The sequence below is a fragment of the Carica papaya genome, chromosome 4 (assembly GCF_054855325.1).
Source record: "Carica papaya isolate Zhongbai chromosome 4, ASM5485532v1, whole genome shotgun sequence".
Lineage (NCBI taxonomy): Eukaryota > Viridiplantae > Streptophyta > Magnoliopsida > Brassicales > Caricaceae > Carica > Carica papaya.
In genome coordinates, this window is record NC_142312.1 from 30,144,155 (window position 1) to 30,165,683 (window position 21,529).

Consider the following 21,529-nt stretch of genomic DNA (forward strand, 5'->3'; position numbering starts at 1 on the left):
CTTCGAGGATAAATGTTGTTGATTCATGTTTATGGCTGGTAGTGAGAGGAGTGAGCTGTGGTCGTGGGCGGGTTTGTGTAAAAAGAGAGGTCATCTATTTCTTATTTCCCTTCCTATTTTTTGGGTGGTTTGGAAGAAGAAGAATGTGAGAGCATTCGAGAGTATAGAGACTAATTTTACAAAAATTAGAGATAGATGAATTCATACTTTTAGTTCTATTTTGTTGGGTCGTGACATCGAAAATTTGAAAGATTTTAGTATGATCATGTACCTCTTTATAACTATTTTGTATACAGGTGATATTCTTTAGTATCCTATACATAATAATATATATTTTTTTAAAAAAGAGGGAAATAATAGATAGTAAGTATCATTAACTAGTTTAGCTGGTAAATTCAATGTCTGTGTTATGCGAAAATCTGAAACATAATCTCCTTTAAACCCTAAGTTATATAAAAAGGAAAATCTCAAATTGACTTATGCAATTTAGAGGTCCATGATCTAGAAATTAGGACTGCGGGACAATAGGAGAATTAAGAAAAATTGGAGGCAAAAGTTGTCTGGTTAAGAAATGGAGAGAAGGCAATCTTTACTTGTGCTTCTCTGTCATTCTTTCTCCATTTGAGTACCATAGTTAGTCATATCACAGAAGTTGATAGGCGACTAAGTCAAGTTTAGGTCGAGTTAAAGTAAAGACCGACTACCTCCCTCCCTCGTTGTACACTTTCTTTATATCTCCTTACAATTATGGGTTACATGCTAGCCATAAAACTGAATGGAATCTGTGCTTGGGAAGATTTTTTAAGGTCTCTTTCAAATTCAAAATTAGAGTTAATAATTAATTATTAGGGACACGGTATCGAATGTAACAGACGTACGTAGTTTCACGACTATTTTTTTTTTATAAGTAAAATATTTTTTTAATTTTATTTGACCGAATTTAGATAATTTTATTTGATTTTCTTTTTGTTAATGAAAAAAATATTTTTTTTAAATAATTTTTATGTTGTATATTCAATTTAATTGTTAAATAAAAAAAGAAATAAAATACTACCCAAAGAATGAAAATATAAATTTGAAAAATGAAAATTATAAAAATAAATGAGAAGCGTACTCTGGACAGTACCTAGTAGCTTCTTCAATGCCGATTTTCCAAGTTGTTTCCTTTGACCACTTTTTTGTACAGTTGCCCTTCAACACCAAGTATGCTCTTCTGGGGTAGACAGACAGATTGTGAGAGAGAGTCCTCTGTTCGAGGTAGACTCCGAGCAGGAGATCTGGAGGAGAGATGGGGGTTTGGGACTTCGTTTCTTCTGCTACTGATTATCTTAAAGACTGCGCACCCGATCCCACATCCGTCACCCGCGCCACTTCGATGATCGGCACCGCCGTCGGTGTTAACTGCTTCCAGAAGCTCACTGGGTACTTGACCGACGAAGAAACCCGGTCCAACATGACTGAGCTCGCCACCAAAGTAGCCAAAGGCGCCGTCACTTACGCCTGTCTTGAAGCCGTCAAGATCCTTCCTGGTTTTCTGTTTTTTTCCCCTTTTCATTTTAACTTTCTAATCAGTGCTTTGTTTAAACTAAAGTCGGTGCTCTAGATTACCGGCTTATGACATTCTCTGATCAGCTGTATGTATTTGCAGGTGGATTACCGGTTCACGATATTATTGCAAAGTCCCTTCACCATGACAGGAAACCTAAGGAAAATGAAGAGATGAAGCTATTGCTGGCTAAGGTAGATAAAATGGAGAAGGCATTGCTGGCTAAGGTAGACGGATCGGAGATGGCATTGCAAGCTAAGGTAGACAGATTGGAGAGGGCGTTGCAGGCCCGAGAAGAAGACAGAGTGGAGAAGGATCTCGGTGGTAGTAGCAGTTGTCCCGAGCAAGTTCAGGTACATAACTTCGGTGGAGAGTTAATAAAAGATCAGTATGTGTCATGTATGGAACAAAAACCTGAAGATGTGATTAAGGATTTCATGGCGAAGGAGTTCATGAACAGATATTTTATAAATGATCTTGTAGTTCCTGGGACTAGATTTAGGTCGAAATCTGGGCCATGATCATTGAGGTTTATAGGGTCATGGCTGTCACCGGTGCTGAATTTTCCTTGGGGTTCCTTTAATCTGTGGTTTGTTTATGTCCTTATCAGGGGCTTCTTGTTAGTCTATCAGTATGTATATTGGGGAAGATCTTTTTGCATGTATATCTTATTCATGTATAATGAAGTAATGCTTTGTTTCCCTTTGAAAATTCTCGTTCTATGATCTGTTTGGCTGTGTACGAGGAGGATATAGAAACACAGAACATAAGCATATAGAAAAATGGAGCTCGATTTCAATCAAAGGATTGTCTTGTTCATGGTGTAACAATATATATGTTCTTTACTCACAATGTGGTCGTTTCTTGAAGGAAAGATTGATGCTTTGGTGACTTTCAACCAATGAAGCCGCCCAAACTCTTTTGTCATCCTTGACTGTTTATTTTCTTCCAAATGGACTATTCCGGAGCATGCATATGGATTCTATCCTATATGATTACCATGAGAGAAATCTCCATGCTTAATTATATGGTTTACATGGTGGAGATGATGCATTTCTAACCTGCATCAGGTTATGTTTGACAGAGGCAGGATATGGAAATTTATGATGACTCTTTTCCTTATGGGGAATTGGTCATGGCGCTAAGAAAAGAAATTTCTATCCTGCAGGTCAGAATTCATAAGAGCTAATTATTTCAACATTCTATTCTGTCTTGTGACTTTTCTGTTGTGTGCGGTGGAACTGTGTGGGTAACCTCCCCAGCTTGAACTGAGTCATAGTATCAATTTGATGGTTTCACACTGAATGACAGCGCTTTCAAAAGAACCTTACCTTATGAGAAGTGAGACACTGAAGAGAGTTGGAAGAAAGATTTTGAGTAGCAGATAATCGATTATTGTGACAAACTTGTTCAAGCAATTGAGAGCAAGGAGAAACGGAACTCGATGTTTCAAATAAATTGTTTTCCGTGATTGTTCATGACTCGGCTTTTTACCCGAGAGATTGTTGCTTTCCATGAGCCTTATAATGCAAACAAAGGGATCAAACTAATGAAGGAAACATTGGCAATTTGGGTTTAGTACTCAATGCAAATAGAATGGTAGAGCAGCAAGCAGCAGTCGAGGATGATAGGGTTCGAGAAGTTGATATTTTTCGTTCTTACAACATTATTCAATACTGACCGGTCCTCGGCATTGTTTGTGTGTAGGCTGTTGCTGATACATGGCTACTTTGCATTGAAATTATATAAGGAAATGAGAGGAGATGAACATGTTGACTAGTAGAAGAATATGACTATCTGCCATTCTTCCATTCTTGTTCTTTTGATCTCTCCTAGCTGTTCTTTGGAGATACCAATCCAGAAAAATTAGTATGAATAAATTTAATTACAGAAGTACTAATTATAATAATTGATATTAAATTATCAGGAATAAAGAACATTTTTGTCAACTGAACTTGAAAGGTATACTCGTTTATACTTAACAAACACATATTGTACCGTACTGGCAGCCATTAAAATAAGTTTTTGCCGGGGTGTTTGATGGCAACCTCGTTCCATCTTCACCAATAAATAGTCATGGGTAGAAAATAAATCATATATTTAAATATTTCACGGGTTACCTATCAGGATCTGTACATGCCCCCATTGCCCATTTTCCTTCGGGTTTCACTATCGATTATATACGATTATAATATTTTCTAATGCCGAGAATATTTGTATATATATTAGTTGACTTCAACAGAATACACTACCGAGTCTTCGGTGTGCGATTAGGAACTCCGAGAAGAGGTGGAGAGCTGGATGAGAGATGGGGCTCTGGGACACCATTTCCGATTCCTTCAAAGACAAAACACGCGATGGACCTTCCTTCACGGACGCCGCTTCAAGGATCGGCACCGCCGTCGCTGTTCACTGCTTCGAGAAGCTGGTAACCTCGTATTTCTCCAGCGAAGAACTCCGATCAAACAAGACCGAGCTAGCCGCCAGTGTAGCCAAAGACGCTGCGTTTTACGCCTGCAAGGAGGCTATCAAGAACGTCTCAAGTGGTATTCTCTGTTTCTCCGTCGTCTTTTAAATTTACGCGTTAATTTAAACCCAATGATCTGGTTTTCTTTTCTTCGATTGGTCGACGGTGATTGCTTTGCTTCAGATTGAAACTGAATCGACGTCGTTTAATAGTTAGGAGTCCTGATGCCGTAGTATGGAATATGAATTAAATTCAAGTATAATATATAGTTTTGTTGATTTGTAAATGGTAGTTCATGTTTCATATATGATTATGAAAAATATGAGGAATTTTTATTTTTATTTTTATTTTTGTAAAATTTGGATTTTAAAGTAAAATTTATAGGGTTATTCAAAGTAAAAAGTTATTATATTGTTTAAATTTAAATTTTGAATTATCAATATTTACAAAATAAATTGCACAATTTTACTTTAAAATGAAACAATTACAATATATAAAACTGTAATTTCTTTTTTAGCCTCTATAAAACATTATCCCATAAGTCATCCATAAAATTATCTCAAATGATTTTTTTTTTTTAAATATTAAATAGAACTCTTTTAAAATTGTTTATTTGATATTCATGAGTAGTAATCGAGAGAAATTCGGAACGAAAGTTTTGTATTATGTGAAAATTTTAATTTGCACGATGAGGTATTAAAATAGAGTCCGAGTTTTTTTTTTTTTTCGGTTTAAATCCAACACTAAAGATACAAAATCTTTGACCATCGTCTAAATCTTCAACTTTTGACTTACGGAGATAAAAAAAAGTACCACCCGATTGGTGAAATGTTAAGAGTGTCGAACTTATATATGATATAAATGCGTTTCATTGTCGGTTTGAGTAGGAACATTATCAATACCCTCACTTTCCAAACTAATATAATCACAGAGGAAGGTTTTGGTGGTCTTTGAGCATCAATATCACTTCCCTCATGACACTCTTCTATGGTACCATTCTCTTCTTCTTCAATCTCTGGTTCTAAGTGATCATTGAATTTCTCTTCTTCAAGATGAGATGAGGGAGAGATTGAACATAAAACTCTTTCTGACCATCTGTCAAGATTAACCAAAGATTAGAGACTGTAGTGGGTGAGAATGAAATCTGAAAGTAAACCAATCTCATGCTTTAGTCTCCACTAAACATCAATTTATGATTCTATTTTAGCTTACTCTTCATGGTTACAATGAAGCAAAACTCCAGTTCTTTTGCTGTATATATTTGCAGGTGGATTACCATTTCATGGCATTCTTCCAAAATCCCTCCACCATGACAGTAAGCCTGATGAAAAAAATGAAGAGATGAAGGCATTGCTGGCTAAGCTAGAAACAATGGAGAAGGCGTTAATGCAAGTTAAGGCAAATGAAAAAGAGAAGGAATTGCAAGCTCAAGTAGACAGATTGGAGAAGGCATTGCAAGCCAGATCCAGTAAAAGAACTCTGGAGAAGAATCTTAGCTTCAACCGCAGGAGCATGCTTAATCAACTGCAGGTGCATAATTTGAGTGCAGGGTTAATAAAGGGTCAATATGCAGCACCACAGCTTGACCAAAAACCTGGAGATGTGATTAAGGATTTTGTGGAGAAGGATTTCATGAAGAATTATTTATCGAGTAATTTGAAATTTCCCGGAGCCAGGTTTAGATCAAAATCGTAGTAGAAGGGAGCCGAGTATTATGATGATCATTAAGGTTGGTGGAGTTATATATGGGTGTTATAAGTTTTTGAAGTTTACTTTGTGATCATTGTTCTCTGCCTTCTGTTAGGGTAATTACTAAGGCTCTTGTTGGGAGATTAGTATCGATGTTGGTAATGATCTAAGTTGCAGTTACTGTTAATTTATCTTATTTATGGATGACGACGAAATCTCTTAATTTGTTTTTCATAAAATATCATCAAGACTTTTATTCTTGTTTGTAATTTATGTGCGAATATGTAAAAAATGAATATCATCTTGTGTCTAATATAATCGCACGATGAGAGATTTTATTATTTAACGTACGTCAAACATTACTACGTAGTCGTCACATTACTCTACTTTATAATCATTGAGATAAACAGTCCAGTGTTAAACTTTTATGATTTATACTAAAAATCACTCTAATAGAATCATGCAAATTCAACATAAATGAGTTGACTGAAAAAGATCTAGAGAACGTAAGAGTCGATAAGTTTATTTGAAATAATTAGAGAAAACTTAAAGAGAAATAACTTATAAAAATATAAACTTACGATTCAGAAAGAGATACGGTAGATTTTTTAAATTATTATCGATATAATATACTGGATAAATTGATTCGAACCCATAATCTCTTAATAAAAAAAGATAAATATTAATAATTCACTCGAAAATTTTGCTGGTTATGTTTCTAATATTTAAATGTATTATATTATATAATTTCTTTTATTAATAAAATTTATGCAATATAGATGTAACAATATTAAATTTTTTTTTAACATGAAATAAATAAATTTTATATGCTTTAGACAGTTTTAAATTTATATTTATTTAATTTTATAAAAAATATGTGGTGTGTATACATTATGCAAACATATTTTAAAATTTATAATTCCTATCAATTTATATTTTTATAACAAAAATACATACATAAATGAAATATAACTTTTTCAGAAAAACATAATCACATATAAATTTAAAAACTAAAACATATCCATTTTCTGAAGGTCATCAACTAGGCTAGCAACCTGCCAAAAGAAGCTCACCTAGAAAAGATCAGCGTTCCTGTCACGAAAGCCCGGAGACATACTCTTCTGTAGGTTACGGGTGCTTGTTGTAGTCCGCACCGCTACCGGAATGGGCACCTCCGTTAGGACCGACGGAGTCCGTCGTCTTAAAGAACGCTCTCTCAGTCTTGACCTACGGGACAGGGTCGGACGGTTCCTTGGAACTGTGGGGAAATTTACCGTAGATTCTGCTGTGAATGAGTCCCGTAAGTTTGTCACAGGTCGGTGAATATGTACCTACGCAAAAATGTATTATGGATGTTACATATACGAATTGTTTGACCGTAATGCTTTATTCAATTGCTCTGTGTTTCTATCTCGTGATTTTAGATTTGTCTTCTGATTGGATTTTCTATTGCTGGGTATAGAGATTATTAATAAATGCACAATTCATTTTGTTTCTTTTACCCTTTCGACTCTGCATATGGACTTTGCTTATGTTCTGTTGTTCACAAATGATTTAAGATGCTTGAGTCTGTGAATTTTAATTGGTAGAAAGTTTAGATTGCAACCAGATATTGTTGATAATTATGGATTGTTCATGAAGCCAAATTGGCATCTTGGGAGTAAATACCATACAAGAAGGATTGAAGCTGCGTTTGGTTCCATTCAATTTTTAATCAATATGTATAATTAGAATATTAGTGTTTGAATACTTAATCCTTTGATTGTGAGAAATGGAATTCTAGTTCTTTGTGGAATTCAAGATGAAGTGTAATATAAAGACACGAAAGCATATTAACACGAAGGTAAAAGTAAATTGACTGGGCATTAAATGAGAATTAAACCAAAGACAACCTTGTAACTCTGACAGAAGCAATAAGTTTCAACCATATATTACCAGTTTACCACCCATCCATTGGTGTCATGGTTTGTTCCCAGTTATTCTATAAAGTGGATGGTTGGAAGGTCTCAGGCTCAGCTATGGTTGCAGTAGGCCTTTCTTCTAGTTTTTTGATTATATGTCTCTTGTAATGAGTCTTGAAGGAAAAACAAAACATGATCAGTGGGATACTAGGATTCAATTAAGCTTTTTGCGTAGAGGATTTGATTAGCAAGATAATCTAGCGATAAAAAACATTACAAGTGCCAATTTAATATAAACCTAACTTACTGTATATTTTTGCTAATATTTCTAGTATTGAGTAAAGAGATGAATGACTTAAGAAAAAAATCTTGGCTTTGCTTTGTCTAGGTACTTTTTGATCTGTAAAACTACTTTTCACAGTGCTCTTTTTTGGCAACAAAACCTATTCTTATGCGGATTGGACTGCTGGGTTCTCAGATTATTGAGTTACTGTGTCTTAGATATTGTTCTATATTTTATCATGGTAAATTACATGGGAGTTTGAGAATACTTATGATGTGGATATATTATATTTTAAGAATAATAACTTAGCCTTGCAACAAACCATTAAGACTTCATCTAACGGTAAGTTCCATACCATTTTGGTAAGAGGGTAGAGGTTCAAATGTTATAGCTCTGCAAGGGGAGAAACCTAGGATTGTAGGTACTCTAGTTGAATCAGACTTTATTTCCTCTCCTATATTGCTTTTAATTCATCTTAGGTAACTGCATATCTGGACCATGCGTATTTCAGGTGGGAAGAAAGTATATCAGATTGTGCAGGAAGGCTTAAAAGAGCGACCTCTTTTACACTCTTTGAGCAGGAAAAGAAAACAAAATGATATTAAATTGGTAGAAAAGATGCAAGCAAAGACAGATATAACAAATGAAGGAGACATGAATGAAGTGAAGCAGCAGATTAAGGCATCAGCCGAGGCTGCAGGCCAGGCTGATCCTCCGAAGAAGGTGCCAGAGGATGGCATTGAAGAAGCAGATCTTCCAATAGCTAAACAAAAGAGAATTTTTATTCGTTCCCGTCTGTAAGTTGCGACAACCACTTTGAAGCACAGAAAACCATGACGTTTTATACTCATCGGAAGACGCTAATCTTCAAATTTATGAATGTTAATATGGATATATTATACTGTCATGTAGTATCCTTGTACGAAATAGGAAGAATTCCTTCCTTCATGTATCTCAATGTTGATCTTCCTCTCTTTTTGCATCTTTTTTTTTCTGTGTTAGCTTTTAATCCTTTACAGCGAACATCTAGCAGCTTACTCGCTGTTAGAAATATCCAGGTTAGAGAGAGAGATATTGTCAATTAGTAACATCTTTTGCAGGGCCATAATACCTTTTTTAGATTGACAGTTAAATTGTGCGTAATCAGAACTTTCTGATAAGTAGGAAGGTCTTAAAAGTTAATATTTAGTGCTTGTAATTTTTAGATTAAATAAAAGATATATATATATATATTTTTTATTTTTATCAAAATTTTATAATTATATAAAAATTAAAATAATTTTATAAATTTAAAAATAAAATTACAATAAAAATTTTAAACACCTAATTATAACACAATATATAATAATGAAAAGCGTAGTATTCAGGCTACCAAATATAACTAACCGACCAGAACGAATAGTCCAAACGATGCCGTTTACGCAGAGAATAAAGAAAATGATGCAGTGACACGTTTAAACTAGTGATGATAGTTGTTAATTCCTCCATTTTGCTTCCGGTACCTTCTTCCAACTTCCGAACAGAAGCTCTGTTTTTCTCGGCCTCCCGCTTCTTCCAAACTACTTCTTAACTCCTGCTACTCAATAGAATAGAGAACTGGAATCATGGCAGCTTGGACGGCAGTGGCTCGTCAAGCCCCGAAGGATCATCTTCATCGACTCTGTTTCCCTAAATCACCTTCAACTACTCAAGCCGCTTCCCTTTTTCAACGGCGCGGTCTCGCTGGCGGTGCCGGTACTCTTCTCCTTCTTCGATGTCTATGTACTTGTTGTAATTATTTTTCGATACGCGTATATACAATAAGAAACAATTGTAGTGACACTGAGATTAACCTTTTTTGTGGTTATTTACTGTCTGTGATGTTTCAGATCACCATGGATCTCTGAAGGTGAACTTCTGGGAGGATCCTCTCCATCCATCTAAATGGAAACAGGAACAAGTGAGCTTCTTCTAATCATTCAGTAAACTTGGATGATAGTTATGAGGATACTTTCTTTTTGACTTCTGACTTATTTTATAGAAATGATTAAGTGTATAATGCTTATTGACTGTTACGAGTATTTTGCTTGTCAGTTTGTAACGGTGTCTTTAGCTGGATGGGGCTTGCTGGCTTATGGAGGTTACAAGTATTTCACTAAAAACACAAAGGATGAGGAAAAGGAGGTACTCTATTCTCCACATAAGCCTTTAATTTGGTCATTTCAATAACAAATATGCTTGGGAGGTATCATGTCCCACAGTAGTTTTATAACATTCATAGCAATCCAGAAACTCCCTTTGCATTAATTCACATTATATAACTATATAATGTTATGTAATTACTTCATATGGTTACTAAATTAACATGAAATGCTATAAAATTAATAAAGAGGTATAGTGCCTACCAGACATCAGAAAATTTTTCCCGTGCCTGGTTTTGAATAATCTTATTTAGTTAGGATATATCTTACTCACCTACTACTTGTTCAAATGACTCACTTGCATATTCCAATGTGCAGAAGGTTGGAGGGGGATAATTCCAGTAGCTTTTGTTAAGGTCTGTAGATGTATCTGAAGTAAATCAGCATAATAAGAATATTTTAATGTTCTGAAAAGCTCTGAATTTATCTACTGATATTGGCAGTTGTAACTTAGTGTTTTGTGTCTTGTCATGTCCAGAAACATAAATAAATCCACTAGTACAGTCAATTTTGATAATCCCAGATTTCTGTAATCTCGAAAGACTTACACATGTTATGTACAGTATTTGACCAAGGCTGCAAGAAACTTTTCTTTTGTAACTTTAATTTTGACAACATAGGAATTATTCGAGTGAAATGACTTTCATAAAAAACCAAACTCCAAGACTAAACAACCTAAATTATCAATAGTCAGAGAAGGTTCAACAATATTGGGCTCACAATTTCATAAAACAATCATCAAATTTTGACGCAATAGTACATATACAGCATAGTTAGTGTGGTCACATGCAAGAGATCAATATACTACTGAAGGAAGCCAATAATCATATCTGGATTTCACATGTTTCTTCCGAGAACATTTCAGATATACAAAGACCAAGGGACCATGTGAATAGACTGTATACAAAATATAATACTAATTCACATGGCTATCAAAATTTAGACATTTCTATAACTTGCTTTTCTTCACCCCGCGTGGTAAGTCCTCTTCTCCAAGTGTATCCCCACATTTTGGAATGAAAAGTTTCTGCACCAGCTCATTAGCAAATCAAGTGAATTCCATAAAAGACTGTAGGGTTCATTTAAACATTACATTTTTATTCACATTCTAAACACAAAAATACACATTTACAAATGAATTCCACCTTTTTCTTTGGCTAAATTCATTTGTTGCAAACATGGTGCAAGTGTAAGGCATCTGACAAGCATATCACTTCAAGATGGTAAAAAGCAGGTCCTCGAACAAGACAGACATCACATTTCAAAAATTTTGTTATCGTGTCTTAGCATGCAACTCAAGATTATCTTAAGTGACGTATATAAACCAAGTACCAGTGTCTCATTCTGCATCTTTAACTTCCGCTTCAACATCAACAACTGCAGTTGAATACTTCTTCTCTGCACAGATAATAATGATCAAGGATTAGTAATAACTCAACACTGGAAAACTAGAGGTTTAAATTTATGAACTATTAGTCCTTGGCTTTTTCAGGAAAAAAGGGGAAATGTGATTAGTGAAACCCAATTTCAAGACTTTGACCGTCAAATTCAAAATTTAATATTTGATATGAGAATTTACATAACAAATAATCAAGAATAGAGAAGCCATATCGAAAAGGGTGTTGAAAGAACCTTTCTTGGAACTGGGAGAGAAGTCACTAAATGCTTGCCCAAATGTTGTTGCTTGGTTGGAGAACTTTACAGAATCCCTAACAAACTTGTCATCTACCACTGCAGTTCAAGCAAATATCATCAACCATGGAAAGCACACGAAAGTAACATTCCATTTTTAATTTGTCAGATGTACTCAATTGCAATAGAGGCAAAAAAATCTAACTTCAACATATCAAGGAAACAGCTGTAAGATGACAATAGAAAGTAGATGAGAGCGAAGTGCTATTTGGGATTTCAGGCAAGACGCCAGTGGATATGACATTTTACAATGTTGGAGTGAAATTGGAAACTAAAAGGATTACATTTAAGAGAGGAGTGCAATGACAGAAGAGACCTAAAGACCACTACAGTGAGTTAAACCCTCATTAAAACTGGTAAGGGAGCCTAGGTCTTGATAGGATGATACTGTAGAATCCTAAAATACACAACTTTATACCAAGTCTTCACCTGAAAATGGCTGACTGCAGAAGGGACAAAGTTGCAATTCATCGTTCAAAGAAGATCTGCAATAGATCACATTCGCAACTCAAACTCTTTGGCAAGTGATGCAGAGGTTTTCATTAAAAGGTAATAGGTTAGTGTCTCTTACTTGAAAACTTGAAAATCATTTCCACAGTTCGGACACTGCACATACACCAGATAGTTTGAAGGAAAATTAATCAACAAAGACATCCATCGAGATATATAATACATAGATAGATCTAACGACAGACATAACATTTAAAGGAAACAATCAAAATAAAATAACGATATTTCTCTATTGTCCAAAGAAAGCAACTTGGGAATTTCCTAACTAAATCTGCACAAAACTCCGACAATCCTATGCATTTCACATTGGTTTTCTTAATACACAGTAAATCTACTGGATATTTAACCTCTTGCTTTCTAACAATGTCTTGGAGTGAAATCTCAACTAAAAGAAAAATATCCTCTAAATGTGAAGCTAGATTATGCAAGTTTTTCGTACTTTGTAAACAATATTTAGGGTCTGTTTAAGTGGACTGGAGCGAATAATAAAAGAAACAATATAAAAAATAAATCGGCATCTTCCGACTAATTTACCTTTTTGAGAAAATTAGCAACAACTTATTGACTTATGGTATCAAAACTTGAGATACCAATTTCGAGCCTCTCTTCGGCTAAAATGTTAGGTATTTTGATTATCTGCATGTGCAATTCTTCTTGAGCTTGATTCTGCTTGTGTTCGAAGGTAAGTCTTAAAATGTAACATGTTTAATAAATTGAGCTTCTAATACTAGTTTAAGCTTTTGGGCAGAAATGGTTATAACTTCTTATTTTAAGGGGCAAAGGAGAGAAGGGGTGGGGACAGGAGGAGGATAATTTAGTTTTTACAGGGACTTATTGATTTTTGCTGTTGAGTCTTTTGACTCACTTTAACAAGATATTCCTTCAATCCTCTTCCACCTCCCAAACTGACCTTATTACACCACACTAACTCACCCATTCACTCGGCTATCAGCAGCTACTGCATAAAAATGACTGCTTCTAGATCCATTATCCTATCTATATTTTTTCTTTTTTCTCAAGATTAGAATATCCATATGTGCATTCTCTAACTTCAAACTACCTATAACACTATAGACAGCCACCAAAGAAAATTTTTCAAAAGTGAAAGTTGAAAGCAAAAACTAGAGAAGCCTATCTTACACTGCTTTGAATAATATCTCTTCCTGCCCACCATAGAAAAGCTCCCAAACCCACAACAGGTACAATCAACAGGATGAGCTGAAACAATCAATCAGTGAGAACCCAGCATAAATCAATCAATCAGATAGATATTCAGTAGTATAAAATAGTGAAATACAGATTAGTTTAGCGAGCGTAAGTTAACTTCTACAGTAGTCTAAGGGGCCAGCAGAGAGTGAAAGAGATACCCAGATGGAAACGATAGCATCCAAAACCCAGCCAAGCTGACCAGTCATTGAAAGATAAGTCAAGCCAACAGCCAAAGCAAGATTACCCAGAATCCTCGCATTGTTACTATTATCTCTGCCACCCCCACCTCCGCCGCCGCCATTAAACCCAAAACCCTGGTTAAATCTCGCCAAAACCACCCTCTTCTTCTTCCTCATCATACGCCCTTCATCTTTCAGTAAGATTCCATCTTCGATTCTACCCATCATACACCATATCTGATGCTCCCCATGAGCCCTCACTCTGTACCTGTTTACCCATAAAGAACCAAGATTTACCCTTGACAGGGATGAAGAGTTGATAAATTCCTTGTCAAAACCATGGCGTAGTATGACGCTGCTAATGGAAATTTGTAAGATTGTTGTCATGGCGAAGATTAGACGAAAGGGTCGCTTGATTTTGGTTTCATTTCGCGGATTAAATAGGAACCAGAAATGGATTTTTCAAGCCAGTCTCACCCTATGTAGTTTGTAGTAATTAAACTCTCACTCTCCGGCTCCCCATCTCTGTTTTGCTCGAGATATTAATCCGTACTAGCCTGTGGAAAAACGCCACGCGTCTCCTGGATATCCATTCAGCGACGTTAAATCTTTCAAGTAATTGTTGGCAGGGTGATCACAAATGCGGGGATAGCTCAGTTGGGAGAGCGTCAGACTGAAGATCTGAAGGTCGCGTGTTCGATCCACGCTCACCGCATCTTTTTACTTTTTCTATTTCTGCACTGCAATGCGGACTAAACGCCGTCGTATCTTCACTTCTGCTGAATTTTTTAACTAAACGACATCGTTTTTTCCGTTTGGAAGCAACTTTACAAAGAAAATCAAGGGGTTGTTCTGTACCATAAAATTTAAATGAAAGGAAGTCACATTTACAAATTAAATGAACGATTTTAAAATTAAAAAAAAAAAATTACTTTGTTTCTTCATATTGAAGTACCATAAAATCAATAAAAAATTTATTTATACTTATATTTAAATACCATAAAATTAATAAAAATTTTATATACCATAAACAGAATACTAATATACATACCATAATAAAATATGAAGTCAAAAAATGTCCTTATTTTTTTTTTATTTAGAATGGTTTTCACTATTTTAAATTTCTTTTATATTCTTGCTTCATTTATATTTTTAAGAAGAAAGAGTAATTTTAAAATTTCTTAAATATAAATATATTACAATTTTTATCTTGTAATAATTTAATTACTATTTTGTGTAATAATTGAACTTTTATAATTTAATTTTCTATTATTTTATATAAAATATTTGCATATATCAAATATATACACTATTTTTCAATTCAACAAATTTACGCTTACAATATTAAAAATAAATAAATAAATAAAAAGTAAAATAATAAGATAGTTATCTTGAAAGTTACTCCTTTTATATATAAAAACATAAAACATTAATTATTCTTTTTTAAAATTTCAATATGTTATGATATTGTTTAGTATTTTAAAATTTTTATTTAATTGAATGATTTATTTGTTAACTGAATACTAAAATATTATAAAATAATTTCGTTGGTTAAAATATTTTATTGCAATTTTATAATTTTATGAAATCAAATAATGTGAATAAAAATTTCACTGTTATATACATAATTTTATTAATTAAAATAATTGTTTGAAATTGAACAATTTATTATTAATAATATAACAATTTAAATTTGTTAATATATATTTAATGTATTTTTAAAAAAAAATCTAATAAATAGAGCTATTATAATTATTTATAACTTTATTATTAGTTTTAATCTTTTAATATTTTCGAATCAAACTTCATTTTATCTCTAATGAATATCTATTTTTATTTTATTATATTTTATCAAGTACATCAAAAAATGCCTTTAATTTAAAAAATTAAAAAGGAAAATTAACGGATCAATTATCTTCTCTTCTGCAGCATCCAAAATTCTTCCAGTCTCTGCAACTTTTCAACAAGGAGCAACACCCTTCTTCAGCTCAGCTGAACAGTAAACCTAACAGAAATAGAATGACCATTTTCACCTTGCAGTCAGATGGAGGTGTACCATAAGTTCTTTGTAGTAAAATTTCCACTCTCTAACTAGGAAAACCCCGCAAACATAATCATGCATGCCGGTAGACAGTATAACAGACGAAAAGATTACTGTAAAACTGAGTTAATACCTCGAGTTCAAATTGTCGATAATCATTCTGTGCAGTTTCTGAATTAACTAGTTGGATCTCTGCTATTCTATCTTCACTGAAATGAATCTTATACTGATTTCAGGACTTCACCAAGAACTAATCCCCACTGAGTCCAGTGGGTGCCACCCTGCATTTAATGAGTTTTTAGCATACAAAAATCAGCCATCTCATCCAACACCACATTCCTTCATATGAGGCTGAAGATATTTCTAAGACTTGTCATTATGCATCATTGCCTAGTTCGCGAGGTATAATATCATAAATGACAAGAAGTTTTTTTAGAAGTTTAAGCTTGCATGAAAGATACTAACTTATTATTTTTTATATTCCATTTTTTACACTTATACTTGTCCGCAAGCAGAATTATGAAGATAATAAGTTACAATAAGTTTTCAAAAAGTTCAAACTAAATTACTATTTATAGTGCATTTTAGACAAGAAGCAATCAGTCACAAGCTTGGGTCAATGAATACAATAATACAGGATAAAGAACACACCTGACAGAACACGGCAAAAGGTTCTCTTAGAGGTCCATCACATGAGAGCTCACTTGTACTCCCATCAATGAAGGTTCCATCCGCAAAGATCACCTGTAGAGAAATACAACAGAAAGGAACCGCGTGCTCATAAAAGAAAAGAGTAAATTCCCCATTTTGAGAATTACTATAACTCCAACACAGTCCAACATAAACTTTTCGATGCTGCCACCATCTTAATCAATGCTTTGACCAAAAGATCAGGAAAAGTTCTTGGAACAGGAAACAAATCTGGATTTTTTATATTCAAGGATCATTCTTCTTTCTTTTATGAGGGAGAGATTCATGGATCTTTATATATGCCATCTTGAAAGTAGAAAAAACAAAAGTAAAAAGGTTATTGATAGTGAAAACTTCCATGAAATGCATAGGTATTCACTGCATGCATTTGTGTGCCACACAAAATAATGAAAACTTGTCTTTTACTTCCAAGGTATTTCTTGTATTTATTCCAAACTGCTAACAACATTTTGCAATATAAAATGATGGAAAAATTTAAAGACCAATGCTGAAAAGCCATAAGATTGAATCTGAAAGTTTAAGTATGGCCAACCTCTGACGCATATCCAGCAGTCGCACCTGCAACTGGTTTAGTGAATGAACCAACAGGGGAGCTCCTCTGTACAGCCTCACAGAAAGCAAGGAGAAGCTCACGGCTTCCCAGTTGTACAGCCTGAAAACCAATGCAAAGTAATTAAACTTTTTCCTTCTATTCTCCCCAAAGGATTGGTAATGAAAATCACCTGGTCATTAACCAGGGAAAAAGACCAAAAGGAGGAACCTATGCAGTCCAAACTAATGATTTATTGACTCCCAAGGTTTAACTGAAAATGGCATAGAATAATCTTGGAAAGAACAAACCTGTACTGTATCATGACGAGGGACACGAGGAAGTGGCTGCACCTTGTATCCTCTAGATGCCATGACTTCAGCTATGAGTAGGGTTCCCTTATATAACAAAAATGCAAATTTATGTAAATACCATATGAAGCAACACAAGAAGGTAAACTCAGAGCACGCAGAACCAATACCTTTATTGCCTCACCAACCATTTGAGATGAAAGGAATAATCCTTGAAAAAGAGCTCGCATAATGTCACCTGGGGTTGAACCACAATCAAGCCCAAGTCCTGGTGCAGAGAGACGGGCTGCAGCTGCTTCCACCCACTTTTTCCTTCCTGCAACATATCCCCCACAAGGTGCAATTGTTCCGCCAGGGTTTTTTATCAAACTGCCTGCAATCAAATCTGCACCCTGCCCCATCATTAACTAAAGCATGTCACCTGCCTTTTGAAACAATAAGAAATTTGTCACTTACCACCATTGGAGGTTCAATGTTTTCCACAAATTCACCATAGCAATTATCCACCATGACCAAGCAATTTGGATTTTGCTTCTGTACAAAAAATGTGGAGGGCATCAATTGGGGGAAGATAAAGAACACAAGAGTCTTGACATTGATTAACTCCAACTGTAATTAAATTGCAACAATATTTTGGGGAAAAAAAAACACTCGACATCCCGGGAACGTAAGAAGTTTTGTTGTGCTAATATCATTGTATTCAAGTTAGTTAAATTTAATCGAAACAATTGAAACTAAAAAGAAAAGTTAACTTAATACAACATTCCAATTGTCAGAGCATCCGATCAGGGTTTTAGTGCCGATGCAAAATGTAATAATTCAAGCCAAAAGAGAAGTGCTCAACCGAAAGGTTTCAAATCCTTTGTCTCAATGAAAGAACTTGAATTGCTAATAGGAACTGGATGAACTTAAAATAATAAACACTTCCACTGGGTATGCCTTACCTTGATCATCATTATTGCCCTTCCTATCTCATTTACACTTAAACTTTGCCGCCATGAATAACCACATGACCTCTGTATGAGAGCACATTTTGTATGAGGTTTCAAAGCACTACTAAGTGAATTCCAGTCAAGTCGTCCATCTTCAGCCAGCTGCAATAACATTAATCTTAGAAAATTAACTCCAAAAAGTCAAAGTTCCTTCATGAGTTATAAGTAACATACAGGAATTTCTCTGTACTCCACTCCAAAATCTTTCAGTGAACCTTGACCGTTAGAGTCTCTCTTTCCAATAACTTCTTCTAAAGTGTCATAGGGAGCACCAGCAACTGCCAAAAGCTGACAAACAAGTTAATTTTAAGCCATATTCTTACTGCTGAGTAGACAATGGAAGTCTAATGCTACTAAAGTGAAACCTGAAAAGAAACCATAGCACAGAAAGATGCAAATTCATAGCTCACCTCATCACCTGGTCTTAGGAGCGCAAACAACGCACAAGTGATAGCATGGGTACCTGAGAAAAACTGATGGGAGGAACAGACAATCAACAGATATTCCAAATGGTTTAAAATCTGAGAAATAAATATACAATCAACAACATATGTTAACCTGAGAGCGGACAATTGCAGATTCAGCTCCAAAGATTTCTGCAAAGGCTCGGTCAAGTGCTTCCCGTCCTCCAGCTTCATCATGACCATAGCCAGTGCACCCAGCAAAATGCTGATTATAAATGTAAAAATGATAAGAATTATTAAGACTACCATACAAAATTTTGAAATAAGATTCCTTCATATTAGAGTAAAAACATAATCAAGAAATTTATCAGTTTTTTCAGGATGCATTGAATATTACCAAAACCATGTGTTATTTAATGTTTGTTTTCACATGTGTGTGTGTGTGTGCATATTAACTGCAAAGTCCATAAGAGAAAAAAGATTACTCACATGAGATCCAACCCTTGCATTCTGAAAAGCTTTAAGAACACGGGAGTTATTGGCTGCTACCAAGTTATCCACTGTTCTGAATTCTGAATACAGGGAGTCCACTGCTTTCACCACCTCCATTAGAGAAAAAAGAATAAACTCACTCCATTAGCAGTAAGCATCAAAGTTTCAGCACCTAACAGCTGGGACAAACACTAGACTCTATATTTATAACAGCCAAGGGAGCATGGTATGCAAAAAACTGTTGTATGTGTGTCTGGCAATAGGGAAATGGACATAAATAAACTCATCATGCTATGTCCTAAGTTATTTTGGTTCACAAGATAACTATAAAATTACCCCAACTGAAAAATGCTGTTTTAGTTGATATATTTGATAGAAATTTTTTCTTTTTTATTCTAATCCAAAACTATTTCTTCAGAGTCCCGTCATTTCACATTTCCTCGAAATCCAAGAAAGCTTATGTATCACTACTGATTTTTAAGTTCAGCCAAAGGAGATAGAGGAAAACATAGTACAATTACCGATTTTCAATCATGCTTCAATCTGGATGTTCACCATAAGTTACATAGCCCTTATAGTTATTAAATACTTGAGAAAGATTTGTTCATTTGCTCTAGGCCTAACTTCTCATACTAATGGAAAGTGTTGTGAAGGTATACTGCTGAACATTGACAACATATATCTTCCAAGTTAATAATGGAGTAAGTTCGAAGAATGCATCATTCTAATGGCAAAGAACTAACTCTGAAATCACGTGGTTCAGAATACAGACAGCAGACCTAAGTGCCTCATTCACAAGAACTAATTTGTAGATTACCCTACGTCAATGTGGATACATCATATCTAGCAAAGTACAATTCCATTTTTCTGCAGCACGGTTCCATAAATATTCTTGGACCAATCAATGCAGAGAAAACCAAGTTCCCATTATTTAATTCTCAATCCTAGTAGAAAGTAAGAGATATCAAGGCCATTTTCAGTTCCCAATCCATTTACTAACAAAATACCACTTAGTTTTGGTAACAATCTTAATGTATAGAATTACAGCATGTTCTTTTTTTTAATATTAAGACAATTTTTTATATAAATCTAAAACTTTTGTTGAATGGACTTGTAAATCTATATTTATTTCAGCTAGAAAAATAATGAAAGTTCTCCCTAAAATAAGAAATAAATACTAAAAATTAAATTCATATAAAATTTATGTAGAACCGGGATGATGCATTTTAAATTTCATCGAACTTTGATGAAATTTGAAATGCCTCATTCTAATACCACCTAAAATTGTTTTCATGTGAACTCTATATTTATCATTTCCGAATAGGATTTATACTTCTCCCCCTAAAATAAAAATGAATTTATAAAGGAATACCATATAACTTTGGGTACTCTCACTCTTCTTTGAATTAAAATCCAAGATTGCTATCCAAGATTCATACCATCAAGCAATTCAAGGAGCTATAAGAAGTGAGATAAAATTAGAGAACTAGTCGATCAAAGGTTGCTCGACATAAAAAAAGTGAATCTATTTTGACATATAAAAGTCTCTATGAGTTACAGAGAACGAAATCATTTGGAATCAAACAGGGCATACATAATCAGTGAAAGCAAAGAAATATGAGGCGCCATGCCGCACCAAACATAATAGTGTTCAGACAACTGAGCTGGGTATTATAAAAAAAAACTAGAAGGAATGGGGATCTTAGCTTTCAGCTAAGAAGACAAAAAGCAAAAATGCAATTGTCTAGCTGCAGTTTTGAACTTCCCTACCAGGTCTTTTGCAGTTTCTCTGTAACCAAACATAGCGCTAGGCCAAGTTTCAAGTTTTCATTTTTGAGTTTTACCTCTGGGACAAAAATATGTTCATGGTGGTGAACCGAAACTCCAGAGCTTGAACGGACCCTGAATTTCGACATTGAAGCTGTACGAGAGTATGCAGGAAAAGAAGGGATGGCGCCGGATAAAACCCACATCTTCCTCTGAACTCTTGCGGTAGCTTACTCGCGTAGGCGCTTTTGCCAATGCTTTGTATTCTTTTCTCTGATCTTTGAGGTCCATGTTAATAAATAACAGAGCAATTTTTATTTTTTTTAAAAAGGCTTTTTTATGAGGTGAAGTTTTATAATTTTACTTTTTTTTTTTTTTCCAAACTCAATTTATAAATCATTTAAGAATATTTTAAATTATTGAATATATAATTTTTACTATACAAAAAACTTTTTTTAAAAAAATTGATAGATGCATAAAATATATTTTTCACCCACATGGATAAATTATCTTTGACAAAACATAACTAATCTTGTTATAAAAAAAAATTAGTCCAAAAATATATTTATCTTTAAAAAAGAGTTGCGTGTTAAATAGTTAGTGTTTAAATAAATATTTCTTAATAC

The 21,529-nt window shown here is 34.3% G+C and overlaps 5 protein-coding genes and 1 non-coding gene across 14 annotated transcripts; 4 read left to right on the forward strand and 2 right to left on the reverse strand.

Annotated features, from left to right (window-relative positions):
• The first annotated feature begins 138 nt into the window (after positions 1-138).
• Positions 139-5,925, forward strand: LOC110812231 (uncharacterized). 2 transcript variants are annotated; one of them, XM_022038955.2, is made up of 3 exons: positions 139-1,529; positions 1,649-4,092; positions 5,281-5,925. In XM_022038955.2, the coding sequence occupies exons 2-3, from the start codon at positions 3,855-3,857 to the stop codon at positions 5,706-5,708; spliced, it is 666 nt and encodes a 221-aa protein (XP_021894647.2). In that variant the 5' UTR covers positions 139-1,529; positions 1,649-3,854; the 3' UTR covers positions 5,709-5,925. The 2 variants fall into 2 exon arrangements, with proteins under 2 accessions (XP_021894647.2, XP_088075011.1); XM_088218885.1 differs by lacking the exon at positions 5,281-5,925 and having other exon boundaries at positions 1,649-2,257.
• A 790-nt stretch (positions 5,926-6,715) lies between these two features.
• Positions 6,716-8,868, forward strand: LOC110812230 (uncharacterized). The gene is made up of 2 exons (XM_022038954.2): positions 6,716-7,017; positions 8,398-8,868. Exons 1-2 carry the CDS (start codon positions 6,867-6,869, stop codon positions 8,685-8,687), a joined length of 441 nt encoding a protein of 146 aa, XP_021894646.2. The 5' UTR covers positions 6,716-6,866; the 3' UTR covers positions 8,688-8,868.
• Positions 8,869-9,228: 360 nt separating this feature from the next.
• LOC110812316 (uncharacterized) lies at positions 9,229-14,175 on the reverse strand. Of its 5 annotated transcripts, none has more exons than XR_015818722.1 (9): positions 13,636-14,175; positions 13,409-13,486; positions 12,330-12,364; positions 12,188-12,243; positions 11,699-11,797; positions 11,399-11,464; positions 10,365-10,436; positions 9,719-9,805; positions 9,229-9,643 (listed from the first exon to the last, which is right to left on the reverse strand). XR_015818722.1 is itself a non-coding variant. In XM_022039068.2 (7 exons), exons 1-6 carry the CDS (start codon positions 14,041-14,043, stop codon positions 11,406-11,408), a joined length of 735 nt encoding a protein of 244 aa, XP_021894760.1. In that variant the 5' UTR covers positions 14,044-14,175; the 3' UTR covers positions 10,767-11,093; positions 11,399-11,405. The 5 variants fall into 5 exon arrangements, 1 of the variants encoding a protein (XP_021894760.1); XR_015818721.1 differs by having other exon boundaries at positions 10,341-10,436; XR_015818720.1 differs by having other exon boundaries at positions 9,229-9,805; positions 10,341-10,436.
• Positions 9,486-10,599, forward strand: LOC110812318 (uncharacterized). 2 transcript variants are annotated; one of them, XM_022039069.2, is made up of 4 exons: positions 9,486-9,620; positions 9,755-9,825; positions 9,960-10,049; positions 10,385-10,599. In XM_022039069.2, the coding sequence occupies exons 1-4, from the start codon at positions 9,491-9,493 to the stop codon at positions 10,400-10,402; spliced, it is 309 nt and encodes a 102-aa protein (XP_021894761.1). In that variant the 5' UTR covers positions 9,486-9,490; the 3' UTR covers positions 10,403-10,599. The 2 variants fall into 2 exon arrangements, with proteins under 2 accessions (XP_021894761.1, XP_088075014.1); XM_088218888.1 differs by having other exon boundaries at positions 9,960-10,599.
• A 123-nt stretch (positions 14,176-14,298) lies between the features above and the next one.
• Positions 14,299-14,371, forward strand: TRNAF-GAA (transfer RNA phenylalanine (anticodon GAA)). Its single transcript has one exon. It is a non-coding gene; the product is annotated as a tRNA-Phe (tRNA).
• Positions 14,372-15,464: 1,093 nt separating this feature from the next.
• On the reverse strand, positions 15,465-21,194 carry LOC110812226 (uncharacterized). 3 transcript variants are annotated; one of them, XM_022038947.2, is made up of 13 exons: positions 20,981-21,193; positions 19,134-19,247; positions 18,799-18,909; positions 18,651-18,713; positions 18,415-18,528; positions 18,193-18,342; positions 17,705-17,782; positions 17,419-17,640; positions 17,249-17,335; positions 16,941-17,060; positions 16,349-16,441; positions 15,831-15,978; positions 15,465-15,661 (listed from the first exon to the last, which is right to left on the reverse strand). In XM_022038947.2, exons 1-12 carry the CDS (start codon positions 21,107-21,109, stop codon positions 15,919-15,921), a joined length of 1,341 nt encoding a protein of 446 aa, XP_021894639.2. In that variant the 5' UTR covers positions 21,110-21,193; the 3' UTR covers positions 15,465-15,661; positions 15,831-15,918. The 3 variants fall into 3 exon arrangements, with proteins under 3 accessions (XP_021894639.2, XP_021894641.2, XP_021894640.2); XM_022038949.2 differs by lacking the exon at positions 15,465-15,661 and having other exon boundaries at positions 15,832-15,978; positions 16,967-17,060; positions 20,981-21,194; XM_022038948.2 differs by lacking the exon at positions 15,465-15,661 and having other exon boundaries at positions 15,923-15,978; positions 16,349-16,693; positions 20,981-21,194.
• Positions 21,195-21,529: the final 335 nt, after the last annotated feature.